This window comes from Seriola lalandi, unplaced genomic scaffold, assembly GCF_002814215.2.
Source record: "Seriola lalandi dorsalis isolate HSWRI2012SDOR001 ecotype SW California unplaced genomic scaffold, Sedor1 jcf7180002054420, whole genome shotgun sequence".
NCBI classification, from domain to species: domain Eukaryota; kingdom Metazoa; phylum Chordata; class Actinopteri; order Carangiformes; family Carangidae; genus Seriola; species Seriola lalandi.
This window is the reverse complement of record NW_019524973.1, coordinates 221,826-241,412: the sequence shown is the minus strand read 5'-3', so window position 1 is coordinate 241,412 and position 19,587 is coordinate 221,826. Positions and strand designations below refer to the sequence as shown.

Genomic DNA, 19,587 nt, shown 5'->3' with positions numbered 1-19,587 from the left:
TTTGCTGAGGTTTTTATCTCTTGTACAGATCTCGCGTGACCTATAAGGAAAGTCAACCCTAAAAAAAACAAACAAAACAGCTATTTGCTTTTAAAGTAAATTTTATGGTTGGGTGTGTTTATTATTTTTATATCCCAAATGGAAATGAGCCAGACACTAAAACATCTTGGTGTCAGCTATTACAAATGATTCAAATTACTGCTACATTTATCATTACTATTTATTCACTTGATTTTTAAACTTAACTTGAATTTTTTAATAAGTTTTATGGCTTGAAATCAGTGAGCAGACATTACTGTTTTCATTGACTTATCTTTTTAAATGACCTCACACTAACTTGATGTGTGCCTAATTACACCCTTTCAGTTTTTTTACTTTCTGAAGCGTTACATGTAAGTCCCTCAGGAGTGCAAAAGTTTCTTTCTAGACTCATCATTTTGTGATATTTTGGGAAAACATTCATTGGTTTTTATCAGCTAAAGTTGCTTTCCATTACTAGTCAGAAGGTTTAATTAATGCAACATCTAGACAGTGTTATATAATTCAAGGCAGTGGAGCACGGTTCAAAAGAAAATTTTAAAAATTGGAAATTAATTCTGATGTATTTCAAGACAACACAGGCAAAAAGGGATGAAAAATAAGTGAAGAAATTTAAATGAAATACAGATTTATGCATATACATTTCTTTCCTTAGATAACATTTTAAACAGCCCCTCCCTACTGAGAGAGTTCATAAGGATGTGTTTGCAGGGTGGATGGTGAATTAAAACAGTCGTTTGCAGAGGTGTGTCAGACAGAGCTGAAACAGTGGGTGGGGCCTACTCATTTATTCTGCTCAGTCCTAATTAGTGCAGAAGTAACTCTGTATGCCACAGGCCTGAAATATATATAATTCTATGATGTTTTACACATTTGTCTGTGTATTATCACGTGAGAATTGTGTTCTGAACTGAAAATAACTATCACACAGTCATATCCTTTCACCTCAAGACTGACATCATATCTCCACTTGATGCTTTTAACTCATGTTTCTCTCAGTGAGATTTGACACCTGTACACCAGAACATACAGGGATAAGTTTACCTGCAAAGTTAAACAGCTCGAGTTATAGTTCAAGCCCACCTTTTCTTAGCAGATATTTACCCTCTGGCTTATTTCATATAAAGAGCAATTATGACAAATCTTACAAGAAAAAGAAAGAGCAAGAAGATAAAATGTAATTAAACATGCAATATTAGTAATTACGTGATGATTGTTGAGCCTTCGTTTGCTTTCCCGAGAACATGTAGCTGAATTTATATGTGCTACTTTACTTTTAGGTAGAGACACCACACAGGTGCATGGTCCATTAAAAAATAAAGTTTATTGAGCCCTGTTTGAAGCTCGGATACCGTATCCTTGCTCAGGCAGACATTTAGGCAATATCTCCAGGAGAAAATAGGAAGCACTATGGGTGTAAAATGTGGACAACCAAAGCATTCAAAATGAATTACCGGTAAATACATACAAAAAAAGAATGAAATAAATACTTAAAGAAAGATCAAATACAAAAACTATGTGATTGTAAAATAATCCAGTTAGTCTGGAAATGAAATGTTATGTCATCCTATTTTCTTTCAAAATAAAAGTTTATTCCATGTAATTTTTATTATTGTTTTTTGTGTTAATTTTTTATGTCGAGACTTTTTGACAATATCTATTAAGAATGGTAAATAAAAACAGACTGTGATATTTAAAAAGCTGTTAAAACTAAATAACAGGACTGAGAGTCCACAGACATGCCAGCAACGCTGTGAGAATGTACTTGAACACAGGCGTGTTGTAATCTAAGTGTTAACATCAGCATGATCCCAATGATAATACTAGCATGTTCATGTTAAGCAGTATTAACATGTGTGTTAGAGGTTAGCATGTATGAACATTTGCCAATTAGCACACAAAGTGCAGCTGAGGCTGATGGGAATGCCTTTAGATTTGCAGGGATCTGGTTATAAACCAAAGAATCTGACAAACTTAAACATTGAACTGATGGCACTACATGAAAATAAGGAGATCACCAAAGTTATTACAGTTCATCCTGGGAGGGATATGAATGTCAGGGCAATCAAATAATTGGGTTGCACTGAAATATCAAAACAAAGTGTTATGGAGATGCTAGGATGGCAAAAACTGTATTAGATTATTATATAATTTCATGGTTATATGATATGTTCTGTATGCATGTGTGATTATATATTCCACTCTCTATTTATTTTATTTTGAACACTTTGGGTCTCCACAATAAAACATCCACAACATAAAATGCAATATACAGCAGTATATACCAGAGTTGAAAACATAAAATATAAAGCAGGGCTCTTTAGCAGTGAAACCAAGTTACACCATGAATAAAAATAGATAAAAAGTGGCATTATAAACACAGTCACAGCAGAGTCTTAAGGGTCCTCTTATAGGTTTTCACCCTTGAATCAGATAAGAAAAAAAAAAGAGTGCCTGTCCTGTGGTCGATGGGTTATGGGAGCTGACTCACTGACTGTGTGCATAACAACCAGGGCCAAACCCAAAAAAGAAGCAAATCAATCGTGACCACACGTTCAACTGTGGCAGAAAAACTGGCTCTAATTCAAACAGAGACCATGGTCAAGATGAGCGAAACGAAAAGACAAAACAAATGTAGCTGTGGGCGATGGGCGTTTTCATGAAGCTTATATGTAAGAGTTATCAGTTCTATCTGTTTGCTGAAGTGAGCGTAGGATAATTGGGAATCACATTGTGGAAAAATAAACAGGCAGATCATGCAAATGAAAAGGCAGTTCATTTAATTTTTTTCTGGCCGTGTGATTGTGCAGCAGGAAAAAGCCTCAGCAGCCACATTGTTTTGCCTCTTCCTCTCGGCCCATGCACAGATAAGCCTTCGCGCAGCAGCTGCCAGCTGTTACTTTGGTCTTGGCATTGGAAGTGTGTACCATTGGGGTTGGTCAGTGCACGTGTTCTCTGTCACCTTTTCATCTTGGGTTTAGGTGTTCAAGTGCATGGTGAGATAGCGTGTCCTTTTAATTTTGTAGGTTTCCATCTCCTCCTCCTCCTCCCCCTCCTCTCAGTCTGCTGCAGTCTCATACTGGATGAACAAACTGGTACACCAGTCTCTGAGACACGTCAGGCTTGCGGATGATGCCCTTCTTGTAGTACTGACGTATGGAGCGGCTCAGCTTGTCATAGTTCATCGCAGGTCGATTCTTTCTGAGTCCCCACAGTCTCGCGACGTGGGCCGAGTCTTCAATTTTAAAAATACCTGGTGGGAGTCACAGGAGATTTGACATTTGTAACAACATGCCACAAAACGTATAAAAGAGACAGTGCTGACATTTTATATTCGCTCATAAAGAGAGCGACTTGGAGATTAGTCAACCACTTGCATGCATATTTCTTTTATTTCTTTTATTTTACAGTATTTACAGTTTCATTGAGAGTAAACTCCAAGGACAAGAAGGCTTTTTTGTTTTTTTTTTAACAAAATGCTTTTAGAAACAAATTATTTTAGCATTAATTGTGCTGTTGTGCTAAAAATATCTACAAAACATAGGCTACCGTAATATTGTACTAGAATTTTTTTAATTCATTGCACTGTTGTGTGCAAGTATATTGAATTTAAATTGTACATTTCTGAGGAAAAATGTGGCACTTCTGAAATTTGCTAATAGAATATTTGATTGTAATACGTTGATTCTTTGGATCTTTTGAAACAATGTTAATGAGGGGAAAATAATTAGAAGCAGCTGTTGTTGAAATTGAGGCACTTGAGGAGTTGAAGTATCAGCTGAAGCTCTGAAAAAGGTTCACGTCTCAGACAAAGTGTGAAGTGCAACGGGGTCATTCATTTGAAGTCATACAACTTTTTGCTCTGTTTTTGGTCTCCACCACCTGAAGGAAATATCTGGCTCTTGAGCTGCGAAATGTTCCACTATGTTCAGGAGCTTGTCGCTAACTGTGTCTGTCTGCTGTTTGGTGCTGAGCAGGTAGAGAACAGTGGGTGGTGAGATTGAACCAAGAGAGTGGGCTGCTCCGTCATCACCATCATGCAGTGCGTGACTCCGCCTAACGCCTGGCTAATATCAAACTGGACAGAGAGGCGGGGCATTCTGAAAACTCTCCATAAAACTCAGAGAATTCTCTTTCGGTTCATCACTATACAAATGATCCCTTTGACAACGTTTTTCACGCTGTCATTTGACACATTGTTATTGTGAAATATCAGTTACAACCGCTTTAAAGAGTAAGAGATGAAAGCAGTTGGCATGTAGAGAGAGAAAGCAGAGGAGAAGCCAGCTACAGTCAAAATGATTAAAGCTAAAGTTTTAAATTTCATTTGAAGTGTGCACTCTGAACTGTGAGTGGATGGGAAATTAATGATAAAAACATATATTTTAATTTAAATTTCTATGTTGTTTTTGCTTTCATTGCAACATCCTCTAAAATAAAAAAAAATTCTGTTCCCAGATTTTTTTTTAGAAAACTGATGGATATTTAAAACAGTGTGGATTAAAATGGCTGGAGATGAAGCATGTGTGCACATGACAGTAAAAAATGAGGTTACCTTTTTCTTTATTGAGCCAGCGGATGCAGCGTCCATAGCTGTGAGGTTTGAGCAGGAGCTCTCTGAGGAACTGCCACAGATGAATAGGCTGACCCGAACAGGACGAATCTGCTTCAGACCAAAGCTCCTCACTGCCTACGCAACAAAGCAACAACATTCGGTTGTGATTCACTGAGAAAAGACACATTTTATGTGGCACAAAAAGCCCAGTGTCCAGTGTCTTCTTGTCACAGTGTGTATAAATTGAAAGTACTTCTGCGCATTAGATTTTTTTTGCCTGACTTTGTGTGTATGCACCTTTCATTTATTGTAGTTTGAAAAACAAACCTACCTGTAGTTTTCGTATCTCCAGCTGAACACCTCTCTTTCATCCAGGCAGCTGGAAGTAAAAGAGAGACAAATATTCAATTTAAAAACAAGCTTTTACTTTAAATGAATTCATGCTTATACATCTTACACCTACTCAAACATATTCATAAACGCATTAACACACGCATGCACACAAATTCAAAAGTTCAAAACAGCTAAACATTAGGCAATACAATCATTGTATAAGGTGCAGCAATCTATGAAGAACTTGAATAAATATCACACCCTTACCTGACTTCCATATGTCCAGGTGTGCGTGCAGCGTGTCGCCACACTGCGGCGAACGCTGGCGAAACTCCTCCTCGCTCATGGCACAAAGGTCCTTTCCTGTCAGCTCCTGGAAGGACTTTCCTGCGTGGGGCAACCTGTACAGATGTTCAGTCCACAGCAGCCACTTCTGCACATTTCCTGTGCTCCACTCTATGGGGTCTAGGAAAACAAAGAAAGATATGAAAGCGGTGAGAAAAGTCCCACCTGCCACTGCAATAAATGACCTTGTTTGGACTCGTTTGTCCAGTGAGATTATTGTCATATTGAGTCACGTTAATCAGTTAAATTCCCAATTTAGTGGGTTTCGTTTGGGTATGTTTACACATAATAACACACAAGGTGGTCATACTTTAATGGCACAGCAATCCTGAACAGCAGAACAGATGACTGGGGATCGTATTGGTTTATGACAGCCAGAACAATACATAATGCTTCCTGTGTTTGCTTTGTGAGCATGAGAGACCTCGCCCTTAAGACTGTGTACACGTATACTGGCAGGAAGGAGCCATCACTGTCACAACCCAAGAAACCTCATGCAAAGGTCAGGATTAAACATATCCTGGAGCAGGCAAACACAGCTTTGCGTCAGTAAGGATATGATTTAAGAGATCTGTCATCCTGCCTGGGCTATCCACACAAATATGTGTTGATTTTGGGAGTAAGAACCAGCGGCTTAAACATCTCTGAATCAATATTCTTATACCTGCAAATAACTGGCAACATTTTGGAGACATGAAAAATGCCTTGTATGCTTTAAAGATTTGTTTCTTTGTCAGTTATATGTCTTGATACTGTAACACCCTGCTTGAGTTTGAGTAACTGCAGTAGCAGGTGTGTTGGACGGCAGCCTACCTGGGGTGATATTGAGCAGTTTGCAGGCTGTTTCAATGTCCTTCAGAACCTCTCCCACCACCATGCTCTGCACCTGCTCCAGAGACCGCTCCTCCTCCTGGCCCTCCAGCCCCGGAGAGAGTCCCTGTTCCTGGCTATCAATGACGGGGCACTGCTCTGGCTCTTCCTGGGGCTCCATGTGAGTCATGGGTAGAGCCAGTGTTGGGGAGGCCTCTGAAACTTTCACTAGCCATGCTGCATCTTCAGTGAGAAGCATGTCGAAGCAGGAGAGGTAGAGGCCTGGCATGCCACGCTCCAGAGCTTCCATGTTTGGTTTGGTCTCCCCCATGTCCCAAGGGTCTCCAGAGCCCCTGTTTCGCTCCAGAAGGGCGAGGGAGTCCTCTGTCATCCCAATCCGGGACCCGTACACTGTGCCATCCGATAAACTGCCCACTGAGTTTGACATAACTGGTACCTGAAGATGAAGGAAACAAGCCACGTGAAATTTTTTCTAACCTGCGACCAGCACATGCGTGAGCCATTTAAACTTTTTAAAGTTTCCTTTCAGCATTGCAAAAAATTAGTTAAAATATTGTCAAATCATCATGAATAGTGGGAGATCATAAGCACTTCCACGGACGAGAAAAGTAGTTGAAGGTGAATATATCATTTAAATATGCAGAGGACAAGACCTTGTTAATGAAAATCCTGTCTGACAAAGTTTTGCAACATTCAAGCAGTTCAACATCACTTAGATTAAAATGATTTCATGATTTAAGACAAAAAGACAAATACCTTTACCAACAGCTCCTGTCTTACAATTCTTTGGCTGCTAAACCAGCATTTGTTTTAGCTTTGTAATAAGAGCTCCATCAGAGTGGCTGCAAGCAAGAATCCCTTTTTCCTAACGTGTTGTGAGCAGAACTGTGGTGAGACCGTGCTGTCGTCGCTCTATAAGAACCCCAAGCCTAATGGAGATACCAGGAAAATGACTCTCAACAGAGTTAAAACACACACAGCGCTGACAGGCATGGGGCAAAATGGATTTGACTGAGTCTCTTATTTGTGGGTCAGTGGCCCAGAATGGCTGATGTCTTGGGGGTAGGTGACTCGTATTGAGACCTGAAGCAGCTCCGCCGCCTGCCTTGGCTTTCAAGGTGCCGTCTCTGCAGCCCTCTGTCTCCACTGTCAGCTGGAGATTTTAATCAAATGGAAGTTAGATAATGTGGAGAAGAGTGTGCACAAAATCTGCACAAAACCACATGTGCAAAAAAAAAAAAAAAAGAAAAAGTGTGTGTTTTATGAAGATTGGAAAGATAGGTGCGACAGCTTTTTTTAAGCAGGAAATTGCCATCATAAGTCTTCATTTATGGATGTCAGCTGTAGCACAAGTGCTATAATCTCAGGGCGAATTCGCATATGGCACGCATAATGTGCACCTGCCACAGCTGGCATATGGGAAGGCACACGGCCGTCATACACACACACACACACACACACACACACACACACACACACACCAGGTTATCAGTGGTTGTAGAGGATGCCACAGTAAAGGAAGTGTGCTTCTACAGAGCACATGTTCAAGGAGAGTCACGGCTTTGTTTGTCAAGATAAAAAAGACATTAAAGACTCATAAAAACTTGTCGATTGATTGTCTACACCCATCAGCCTAAATCATCTTAAACCTTTATTATAGAGAAAAGGTGTCTACACACTTTTAAGAACCAATTCATTCCAGCTCCAAAAGGTCATATACTATGTTTGCATTTTGGATTTAAGAGCACAAGTTTCTTTTTTTCTTTTTTCTGAAGGGGACATTAATTGTAAAGCTGTTAACAACTGTTGAGAAAATACTTTTTTTCTCTCTCTTACCAAACTTCCCCAAAGATTAATGAAGTTATCTTCCCTGCCCCCCAAAAAAAGATTCCCTCTTCTAGTCTTTGGTCCTCGACCCCCCACTGTAAAACCTCCCCAGTCTTGCTTTTATCTCCAAACTTCTCGTAAACTATAACCCACTCTCCCTTTCTCTCCATCAGGAGTCAGATTAAAAGCCACTGGTATCCCTGCCTGGCTGCTGCGTGTTAACTCTGCTCTGTAACAGCTTGCACTAAGCCCATTAGCAAAGCAAATTTAGCCATATTACCTTCTTCCAAAAGGAAGAGGGGGCACAAGAAAAAGACACAAACACCCACCCCCGGGGAGAGGGATTAAGACCCTGACTGATCTCTAAATGAGTTTGGTCAAGTCGCTGATATTCATTTCAGGAGCATTAGAGCTTGCTCCATTTACTCAGCAAAGTCAGCCTTTGACACCGAAGGAAAAGGACTCAGTACCGCAGGCATCCACGCTGGGAACCATCTCTTCTACATGCTTGGTCTCATTTAACATGAAGATGGTGATTATTTGAGGTTCCTGTTATTGACTGAAGCTGTGTTATCACTCTTTCTTTTTGTGTGTGCAAAAAATCTAAATCAAACTAATGAACAATGGCCTAAAGTTAAAGAGCTTTTGATGCCTGAGATACCACAAAAAAAAAAGTCCTCACTTCCGAACCCTTTGCTTAAATAAAAGTATTATAAGTTTCAGACCAATACAACCAATCTAGCTTAAAATTAACCTTTTACCCCATTCATCATTGTTGCTGAAACAGTTTTGTGACAGAAGTCGGCCAAGTGTTTAGATTGAAGTTAATGAGTAGTGATTAAAACAACCAAAAAGTGTACTCTTTCAAAAGTGTGTTTAACCTGGAGGATTCAATCCTAGTTGGAGAAAAAAGAAAATGTCACATGTAGAGAAGATTTGACAATATCTATCTAAAACTGACCAAAACATTTGAGTGCTCTGCTCATCACAAAAAAAAGTCCTGTGTTGTTCGAGCCTTGAGTTAAAAGTGTGACTATTTGCCATATGAACATTAAAGAGATGAAAAGAGGGAAACTTGGACCAACTAAGGAAGTCATTGTTCCGTGAACAAAGAAAAAAGAAGGAGTTTCATCATTATGTTGAGCTACTTTTCTCACTGTGACTATTGTTGGAAAGAAAGCCTGCAGGGTGGAGAGAATGAATTGGATGTTATTTTATGGCAGCAGTGACATGTGCAGGTGCTGTGTTCACATCATAAAGTAGGTTTAGGTGTAGTAGTAGTCTAGTTTTAGGTTTTTTGCTACTTTTATGGATTGCAAATAAAGGTGGATTTGTGACAGTGCCTTTCATTTTCTATTGCTATTGACAATCTGTGTAGTTTACAGACCATTACACAAATTTCTCCAGTTTTTATTAGGTTTCATTATATTCTTTATGTTTTATTATATTCTTTATTTTTTCCACCACTGAGCAGGTTTTAATAACTGCCAGTGGGGGATGTTGAGACACTTGGTGATTAATTTCTACTGTTAGTCAGGTGCACTGGCATTATACCAATATCTTAGGAAACACTAAAACATTTCAAATGTTTTTGCTGTTGGTACTAATTAATTTTGACAAAGAGCTGTATTTACAGTTAATGATGCAGATGATAAACTTCATACAATTGATTGGACCTGAAGATTGGTGGCATAACCTGTCCAGATGGAAAAAATAAACCTGTCACCTGTTTTTTTTGTGCAGAGAAATTGCAGAGATAGTGAAGATACGGAGACTCTCACTATGGAGCCTAAGGCATGTGCTGATGCAGCTGGATCCAAACTGCTGATTGTGAGAAGATTAGAAAGAGCAGGTTTTTAAATTGTAGTTTTAAAAGTTACACAAAAATATGTCAATAGCAAATTAATTTACAAGTAATTTGCAATATAAAATACATTTAGAAGGAAACGTAATGCTGTAATTCATTCAATAAGATGTTGCCTCTGAACACGATCCAGCCAGCAATTATGTTTGTCACCACAATGTAATTGGGAAAACCTTTTAATCTGTGTGAACTGAACTTTAAACTAGCTATTATGAAGTGTGAACTTGCACAACGCTGACCATAGCTCACTGTGTCACAAAGTACATGAACGAATGTAAACACAGTCACTGTGTTACAATTATCAACTATAAATCAAATTGTTTGCCATAGTCGCCTGCAGTGGGACTCACGTTAACGCCTTGTGTGGACTATAAATCTGGCTTAAAGGAACTCTTTGTAAGTTTTGCTATTTCTACATCGCTAATGCAGGCATTACCAGTCTAGAAGGAACGTTGTGAATTGAGCATCAAACTTCATTCCTTTACTCGCCCTAGAGTTGTCTCCAACCCTCTTGTTTTGCTTCTATTTATGTCACTTCTTTCACTAAAGTTAGCGTGCCAAACATGTCTTTTGCCAATACCGAGTCACTGTAGCATCCAGATTGCCCTGAAGAAGTTGCGCTGCTAGTTCTGAATATTGTATTTATTTTCCTCCGGTAATCAAATTTACAATTCAATCCACCAGCTTATGCTGGATATCAGTGACAAATCTTTTCATTATCATTGTGGTTTTTGATCTGAAACCACCAACAATCCCTCAGACCTGACCACATTTTGTTTTTTATCTTTCTGAGTTCTGATCTTTCTTTTCTGAGTTCTTTTCACATATACAGAAACAAGAAAAACAGGTAAGTATAACTATGATACAGGGCAAACAAAGAAAACAACAATGAATAGCATGAATAATATAAGCTTTTCATCCATCTCTGGGTCCAATCTGTCAACAAGAGGATTTACACTGATATGCTTTTGTTTTCAATCAAAGTTATAGCTGTCAACTTACCAATGACATTAAACCCAGTTGTCTTCTTTATTGCTGTGACCAAGCAAAATTGCAAAACTAAGAGTGACAACTTAACATTTTTGTGTTTTCAAACTCCCTGTTTTCTTAAATCTGCTCTAACAACTGTCTTGTGTTGTTTTTGATACTCAGTGGTGAAGCTGAAGTTTGTTCACTCTGTTAAAATTGAAGTTCCTAACTGTGAAACTGAATACTAACCAAAATTCTGGCCATAGATCAGATTATTTATATTGCTTTAGATATACATTAATTCAATTGCACAGAGGATGCCTTTTATTTTCTCTGGAAGATAAGATGATGGTATTATCAACATCAGAAATAGAAAAGTTGGACATCTGTGCTATTAAAATGTTCACAGTAATGTGTGTATGAAAATATACCTGGTGTCATTTCATCCTTTAAATAACAATAATGATAATAATAGAAAATAAACACTATATTTCTTCTTAAGTCACACATCAGATATGTTAGACATTGTGTAAGTCAGGGTCTTCTTACCGAGACAAAGATGCTCTGATGGCCAGAGGTAGAGACTTCACTGGATGACGGTAGATGCAGTACAGCTCTGGTTCTGTTCAGGACGAAAGATGACCTTTTGTCCCGTTTCTGATCAACCCTCGCCTCAGACGGGACGCCCGGGTGCTACTTGAGGACAGAGGTGCTGCAGACAGAAGGCACCTTTAAATCTGTTTCCCCCCCCGATGACTGTCACAGAGCCCCCAGTCCGAGGCCTCGGACCCTCCCAGGCTTTTTGGTAGAATTACAATTAACCTGGAAGTCACAGCCTAAAGCACAACTGCAAACTAAACTTTGTAGTGAAAGCACCTGCTGGGGGTGTGTACAAAGTGAGAAAGAGCCAGGGCAAGTGACTGGGTGAGTGAGTGCAAAGGAATTCCAGCACCATTGACTGCAATTTATATTTATAGGGAAGTTGTGTTTACTTATGCACACAACCCAGTGAATGTGTGTAGGTGTGTGTGTGTGTGTGTGTGTGTGTGTGAGTCTGAAGTGCCATGTGTCTTGCAGATTAGCTCAGACCTCCTCAAACACTACTAGTTGACCTCAGAGCTTAGGTGACAGACAATTCAAAGCGATAAGAGACTAAAGAGTTTTATCACTTTGAAAAAAAACTTTATAAGAAAATGAAAGGTTTTCTAGTTACCACTCTTGCTTCACAGCTGAATGTTTCCAGGTGCGGTGGTGGAAAGTAACTGAGTAACATTTTAATCAAGTACTGAAGAACATATTTGAGGAATATTTTCATTACTTTATCCTAGTAGTAGTAGTAGTAGTAGAAGAGTAGTATATTTATGTGAGAGCTATAGCTATACATGTTACTTTTTTCAGATTAAGATTTTACATTAAAAATCATAAAACATATAATTTCACAACTTCTCAGATTTATCCGGTGACCCTCAGGAGGAGCCCGACCAACAGGTGAGGAACCCGTGTAGTGAACTGACTGTACATGAGGTAGTTAAAATTAACTCAACTTACACATCTAACAATTTCATATACATTGTTATACATATACTACTGCAGAATGAGTTTTTTCATTTTTAATTTTGCTGATATTACTGTTACTATTATTTAAGTAAGATTTTGAATGCAGGACTTGTGATGGAGTATTTCTACATTATGGTGTTGGTACTTTTGCGAATGTGAAGGATCTGAGTACATCTTCCACCAACCTGTCCAGGTTTAAATCATCCCTTTTTGGTGTTTGTGCGTTTCTCCACATGCTGGTTTCACAGCGCAGAGGCAGACTCAGGTGACCTGCAGCTACAGGTAATAAACAGATGGAGCCACTGCTTAGACAATATGAGAAAAACATTAATCACCTCACACTTAAGTTACTAATATTTGTCAAGGAAACTTTAAGATAAAGAGTGACTCGTGACTTAAGTATTAACTTATAATGTGGATCATTTGCAGCCACATTATAAGCTTATACTGAAAGAATAGGTTCACAGTCTGTCTTAATAGGATACTAAAGAGATTTCTTTCTAAAGTGTGTGTTTGTTTGTTTTTATTCACTAAGATAATCCATTCACCATCAGTGCTGCTGTCTGTCCTGAGAGCTGAGCAGTGTAAGTCAAAACACCAGAGGGTGTGCCTGGCTTTTAATAATGTGGCTGATGGAGGTGGAGATAAAATTAACTGCTTTATATACTGTTGGGAACTTTTACAGTCCAAAGTAAATAGTAATTATATGTGTTTTTATAGCTAATTATATAATCCCCTCTTAAATGTGGTGAAGTATGGTCCCCTGTTGACTTAGATTTATCATCCTTCATAGTCACTGTGGTCATCTTGAAACAGCGACAAGTTTTAACATTGGAAAAAAAAAAAAAAGAATTCAAACCATTGAGCAACTCGATCTATTTCTCTGCTGTCATCAGCTGAGCTCAGTCACTCTGGTGTCTATAGCGTAAAATCCAGCCAATAATCAATGAATATACATGGAGTGTCAATATTACATAGATAAAGTGAAAACAAAGACATGATTTTGGGAAATCGAATCATGTTGTTTTCATTAGTTTTCAAGTATAAACACATTGACCATATCACACATCACGTCTTCATCAGCAGATTGTTGATGTAGTTTGATTCAAAAATAAGGAGTACTTGAGAATTTCAGTTTTATCTTTAACATTATGACATTTATGTTACATTATAAAGTCTATGAGACTAAGGATTGATACGTTTCCTTTGTTTTTTTGCCTCCTTTACAGTTATTTCCCTGCAACACGCATGTAAGAAAGTGCCTGTATTTCAGTTGCATTTCAGCATGTGTGATATCATGACTAACAATAAGACCTAAAGAAATCAAGCACATATATATTAGCACGAATATTGATTTATGTGGTCAGAGAAACTGTCGTCAGCACCATATCTCACCTCTGAAACAGGCATTATTCCCCTTTATTTAGAGCTAGTGAATCTTAACCACAAATACGGCCTGTGTATTTCTGTTTGCTGACTGCACAGTGATGCATTGTAGTTAAAAAACTGTTTCCTTTGGGGGGGGGGGCATTACGTAATTTAAGCCTGTTTGAACAATGTGCCTCTGTCAAAAGCAAAGAAATAACAGGTGTTTGTGAAAAGGCTTTGAAAGAAAATTAGCAAAACGGTGGTCACCCACAACAATAAAGGTACTCTAAGACGACTGTTTATCTAATCTTTCCCCTCTAATCTCGCTATTAATTCACCATGTAAGTTGCTAAATGGCCAGTCTTCTGATAGCACGCACTAAAGCTTAAAGTTTCTTTTTCTTTTTCAGGTTCAGGACTTGTTTTCTATTCTTCCATTTCCTATGCAGGCGCTGTGAGTTTGATATGGTTCGCCACAATGTGAATGGACTAATTGTGAGATACAGAGAGGGTGTGCACAAACTGCGTCAAGACTTCTTAGGAGCTGAGTGTTTGTAGACACACCAAATCAAACCGTGAGCGACGACCAGCTCCTTTCATTGGACAATTCGGCATGAAATTGGATATGAATGTGTGTACCTGCGTGCGTGCTTATGCATGAATGCATGTGAGTGTTTCATACATACAGAATGAGTGGAGAGTATGGTGGACGCATATGTTTGTGTAGCATGTATACACATTCAAGCTGAAAATATAGGACATGGTACACTATTTAATTGGTTTGTTATTAAAACTGAATATACTGTAATATCTTAAATGTGTTTGCTCATATATATAAAAAATAATTGCAGATATCTATGACGAGAAAACGTCTGTTTGCTTTTGGCTTTACCCACATCCACTCCGTGAGCAAAATTTGCATGGCAGTTTCTTCAACTAGTGTTTGACCTTTTCATTGGCTCCAGAACAAGATTCTCATGGTTGAAAGACGATGCACTAAAGGAAGCTAACAGAGTGGAATTCAAATAAGAAGTCACAATTGTGACACTGTGATCTTGATATGAGTAATGATTGCGCAGGTGTCCCCACCGTAAGCAGATGTCAGTGATCCACCTGAGGTGTCTTAGCAAAGTCAATAAACACCAGTAGTTGGCCTCAGTGTCATCTTTAGTGAATAAGTGTCATATTATCTGATTATGAGGTGAGGTACCTTCTCTTATTTTACAACAGCTCTTTTGAAAAGTTTGGAAAAATATAATACAACCTACTTGTACTACCACATGTGAGGCACACTTCACAATAAAGGCCTAATTTGTTGAGTGCAACTAAAAACACTTCAACAGTGTAACAGTGAGTAATGGCGCCATATTAAATTACTTCATCTTGGAAACAGAGAGAGGTTTGTCAACAGCTATGCATTCAACTGCTGTTAATCCTCACAAGGACAGTTATTAGGTCAGGTTACGGTCCATTTCCCATGATCAGCCGGGCAGCGTGCCAAAGTATTATTCTGCTTGTAAAACAGTTAGCGCTGCAGAGGCATGTCTGATCCTGCAGATGTACGAAAACCAACAGATGCGAGGGCAAAAGATGGTGTGGGATGTTATGTAATGAAGCACTGAAGAGGCATAGAAGCTCAAGCTGAGAAGGAACGGACATGAAATGAATTGGCAGAAAGTTTTAATCCAAGACTTTTTTTGTGTTTTTGACCTGCACATGGGTGAAGCTTGGTCAATACCAATACTAGCAGAAGAGCCAACATAGAAGTGAGATGGTGGACAGCGAATATACAGCCATATTAGCATTCCTGTAGAGTTGCGTTTCTGGCTTTTTATGCTGAGTTTCCCAATGAATGTACAATTACTTCAGTATTAAGTCTCCCTTTAGCTCTATTTTGGTCTCCACCAACTCCTGAGAAAAATATCTGACTCTTTAGCTGCTAAATGGTCCATTATATTCACAGGCCAGTCTGTCAACCTTTTGGTGCTGGGCAGGTAGTGTGCACAGTGGACTTTTAGAGCTTGATGAGAGCAGTGAGAGAGAACCACAATAACACATTTGTGGGCTATAAAACTAAAACAATGAGGCTAAAAATCTCCATAGAGCTGATGGGAACTGCACAGCCAAGTGATAATTCTCTGTTGGTTGTGACACATTTCATATACAACTATAATCCATTGCTTTATAAAAAAAATATATATATATATATATATATATATATATGTATAATACAATTATAGACACTTTTATTATATCAATAAGAAAAGTAAAAAAGAATCAGCCTAAAAACAAATAGTGCCTATCAATCGTTTTAGTCTTCTGACATCCATGTTCACTCATGGCTGTAATGTACAGTGACGTCTGTCATGTGTTGAAGTATTGATGTTTTCTTCCTTGATTAACTCCTATGACTAATTTTCACTTTATATTTGCTACATTTAAAGCTCAGATTTTGCAGTGGGTTATATTATGGTTATTACACATTGTATATGGCTGTGTTTGGTGGAATATGGTGCAACACTAAAGCCATTACAATTACTGCAGCTGGAGATGTGCGTCATATTCTGCTATTGAAAATGTTAATCAGGTTTGTTTGACTGACAGTGCCAACACAGTCAAATTCAATTCTTTATGCAGTTTTATCTTATTGGGTTGGTTTATATTTTCCATTGCAATGGTATTCTTTTAAACATGAGTAAAAGGTGAGGTAGGTAAGCTTCAAATCATGTTCACTCTGTTAGGTTGTTAAATTACATTTCTTCAAGCTTGTCTCTTTTTCCATTTCTTTACACAGCAGTCAAGCTTTTACTGAATCGAAACTTTGCACGTCACCAAAGCAGAGCACTGTGTCAGCAAAACAATCCTGAAGCAACTGAACCAGTAGGTGGTGTGAGGCTGGTGCTGCACGCAGGAATAGAAACATCCAGAAAGCACAGTCTCTTCTGTTTTGTTGCCAGACTCTCAATGCCAGAAGCGCTGATGAAAGATACCTCTGCTGCCCTTTTGACCAACAGCCTAATCCACATGGAGATTTGCAGTAGCATCCTGCATTAAACTGATAACATGCAAAACAAAAAAACATCATGCTGAAGTAGGTTTATTGATTAGTGAAAGGATATCTGGAGTCAAGTTAGAGCTGGTCCACCTCACCTCAAAATACAGAAGGCCACTTCAGAGAGTAATGCACTAACTTCAGAGTTGTCTTAGCCCATGCAACCCAACACGCATCTGTATCCACCAACACTTGATGGACAGAAGGGAGGGAGCGCTTTTATATTTTTATTCCACTTTAAACTGTCTTTGCAGGTGTCATGTTCATGCAGGACTTCACAGGGTTTTCCCATATGGAAGTAAGTGCTCATCATTTTGTAGATGGTGAAACAGGCAGAACAGAGTTCACACCTTTTGGGGGGGGCTTTAAGGCAAAGATTACAGAACAGGTTTCTGATGTTATTTGGATCCGATCCAAAATAAACTCTGTCTGGAGCTGCCTCTATATTTTGAGACATTGCATTAAGACACCCGGTACACTCACTGCTTACTACATGTGAGCAGCTTCTTCACTGATCTTGGGACTGAAAATAGTCGGGGATATTGGATATTAGGAGATTAGTTTCAGGTGCTAAAAGTTGCTTTCACTCACTAACTGGTGAGTTAAAGAAAAACTGTCAAACATGTTTAACATTTCACATTTACTTTTCCAAGAAGACAGAAACACAGGCCCCTGATCATGTGCAATGCATTAACAACACATGCATCTTGACTCAAGTATGAAGTCGCTATGCTGAACTTGTTAGCAAACAGCTGCCTATTTACACGGCCAGCAGACAAAGAGCAACATTGACATTCATTTGGAGCCATGCCTCTGCCCACCTGATGAATCTAAGTCCAATATTTACTCTTCTTTTAGCTCTGTTTTGGTCTCTTCTAACTCCTGATATAAATATCTGTCTCTTTAGCAGCTAAATTCTCCAGCTAGTCACTAACTTCATCTGTCTGCAGTTTGGTGCAAGTGAACCAAAATGGTAAAGTTGTGGGTCAGACTGGTCATTATTTTCTGTGGGTTCATCACACTTTTATGTGGCATGTCATTGTTATTGTGAAAATATTGGTTAGTGCATCTTTTATTGTAATGTCTGAGCTACGTTAATTACTTTAGTTGAGTATTTTTTTTATCTTGTGGGATTTTATACTTCCTCTCTGATGGATAAACATCACTACAGTTAATACTCGACAGATAAAAACTTGTGATCTTCATTGAGTTTATAAAACAGGACAGGCTACAACACTTAAAATCTGTGAATGACTGTTTTATAATGACCACTAACAATGTGCTTGTTATGCGGTATCGTTTTCACTGCAGTGTCTCATCTTTAACTTGAGTAAATCTGTCATTGATCTTCCGTTGTGCTCGCAATGCTTTGAGCCATCCCATTACAAAACATTTGGCTGACGTTGCTCCTAGTTTATGATGCCTACATTTCCCACCAGGACAAATAAAATCCTTAATCTAATCACAGTGATATCTCCAAGGCAGTAGGAACTCTATCAACCAGATGGTGTATGAAAACACACGTCTGCTTCCTGTCTCCTACTCTGACTGTACTACTTGACCCCTCAGACACACTGTACAGTTTTTCTATTATATTGAATGAGTAAATGTGAGTATTCTATATATTTTTCATCTTTAGTTGTTGATTTTGAGGGAGAAAAATCTAATATCACCGCTGTGTCGTGATGCGTGTACAGTGCCTATTTGGTGCCGGGGGCCAGACAGTATGAAGAGACATATTTGAATGTTGACTGATAAGGATCAGAGGAACAGATTTTTAAATGAGACATTTCAGTTTGCTTCAAGCATTTCCCACATTGTCTTGTAGTAACTACATCTTCATTAGATATTTTAGTCAGTTACCCTGCCACACAAAGTCTGCACAAGCCCCATACAAGTAATCGCTTCACTGCTTTCTGTTTGCATGGTCGCATGGTCACAGACATCACACCCACCCACACACACACACAAATACAGTAAACCTGTATTACAGTATGCACCCTGAGGCTCATCCCTGAATTTAAAAGGTTAAAAGGGTCAGCAAATAACGTCAATATGAATATTTCTTCATTCATTTTTATCAGTGGCAAAAGGCCTGCAGGAGCTTGTGACATATGAGACATGAGTGTTCCGCAGAAAGATCAAATAGCGATCATAAAGGTAACAAATTCAGAGGAACTTGAATATTTTGGCATGTACTTCCTTGATTGCTGACACTTCTGTTGAAATGTTTGTGTATCCTCCGGGTTGTACCGGTATGATCGACTGATATCTGATACTGTTTGTATGGATGGTATCAAGGAAGTCTGAGTACCAGTAAAAAGGTAACAGTTCTTTCCTCCATCAGCCAAGAACTGTAACGGAGATTATCACGAACCATTGTAAATGAATACGTAGATGTTATATTCATTAATTATCTTATAATGTGATTACTGGCGGCATGGCTCTGTGGATGGCAATGTAGGTCTGTCGGTCCACCGCTTTGGTCTAGACTGCAATATCTCTACAACTACTGGAAGGATTGTCCTGAAAGTGTGTACAATCATTCATGGTCCCCAGAGGGTGAATCCTATCGACTATGGTGTTCCCCTGAATTTTCCTCCAGCACAACCATGAGGCACACATTTGTGGTTTTTGGTGAAATGTCTTGACTTTTGACTATTTCTCATTGAAAGATTGCTTTGATATTTGGTGCTCATTTTCACATCCCCCTCAGGATGAATTATAACAATTTTGGTTAACTTTTCTCATCAGGTTATTTAATGGCTTAGTTTATGACTAAATCCCATTCCCATCATCCTGTGCAGCAGTTTTGTGTTTAGTGCTAATTGGTGGTGAACATGGTAAA

At 38.7% G+C, this 19,587-nt stretch overlaps 1 protein-coding gene across 1 annotated transcript; it reads right to left on the bottom strand.

Moving 5' to 3' along the window:
- Positions 1-631: 631 nt before the first annotated feature.
- spdef (SAM pointed domain containing ets transcription factor) lies at positions 632-11,690 on the bottom strand. The gene is made up of 6 exons (XM_023410266.1): positions 11,313-11,690; positions 6,086-6,539; positions 5,195-5,392; positions 4,926-4,973; positions 4,595-4,729; positions 632-3,292 (listed from the first exon to the last, which is right to left on the bottom strand). The coding sequence occupies exons 2-6, from the start codon at positions 6,528-6,530 to the stop codon at positions 3,114-3,116; spliced, it is 1,005 nt and encodes a 334-aa protein (XP_023266034.1). The 5' UTR covers positions 6,531-6,539; positions 11,313-11,690; the 3' UTR covers positions 632-3,113.
- Positions 11,691-19,587: the final 7,897 nt, after the last annotated feature.

Bases quoted from the DNA above. Each gene is read 5' to 3' on its own strand.
- spdef (XM_023410266.1), bottom strand. From the start codon at position 6,530: ATGTCAAACTCAGTGGGCAGTTTATCGGATGGCACAGTGTACGGGTCC. The intron at 4,974-5,194 runs GTAAGGGTGTGA...TTTTACTTCCAG, and splicing joins CCTGGACATATGGAAGTCAG to CTGCCTGGATGAAAGAGAGG. The intron at 4,730-4,925 runs GTAGGTTTGTTT...TTTGTTGCGTAG, and splicing joins TGGAGATACGAAAACTACAG to GCAGTGAGGAGCTTTGGTCT.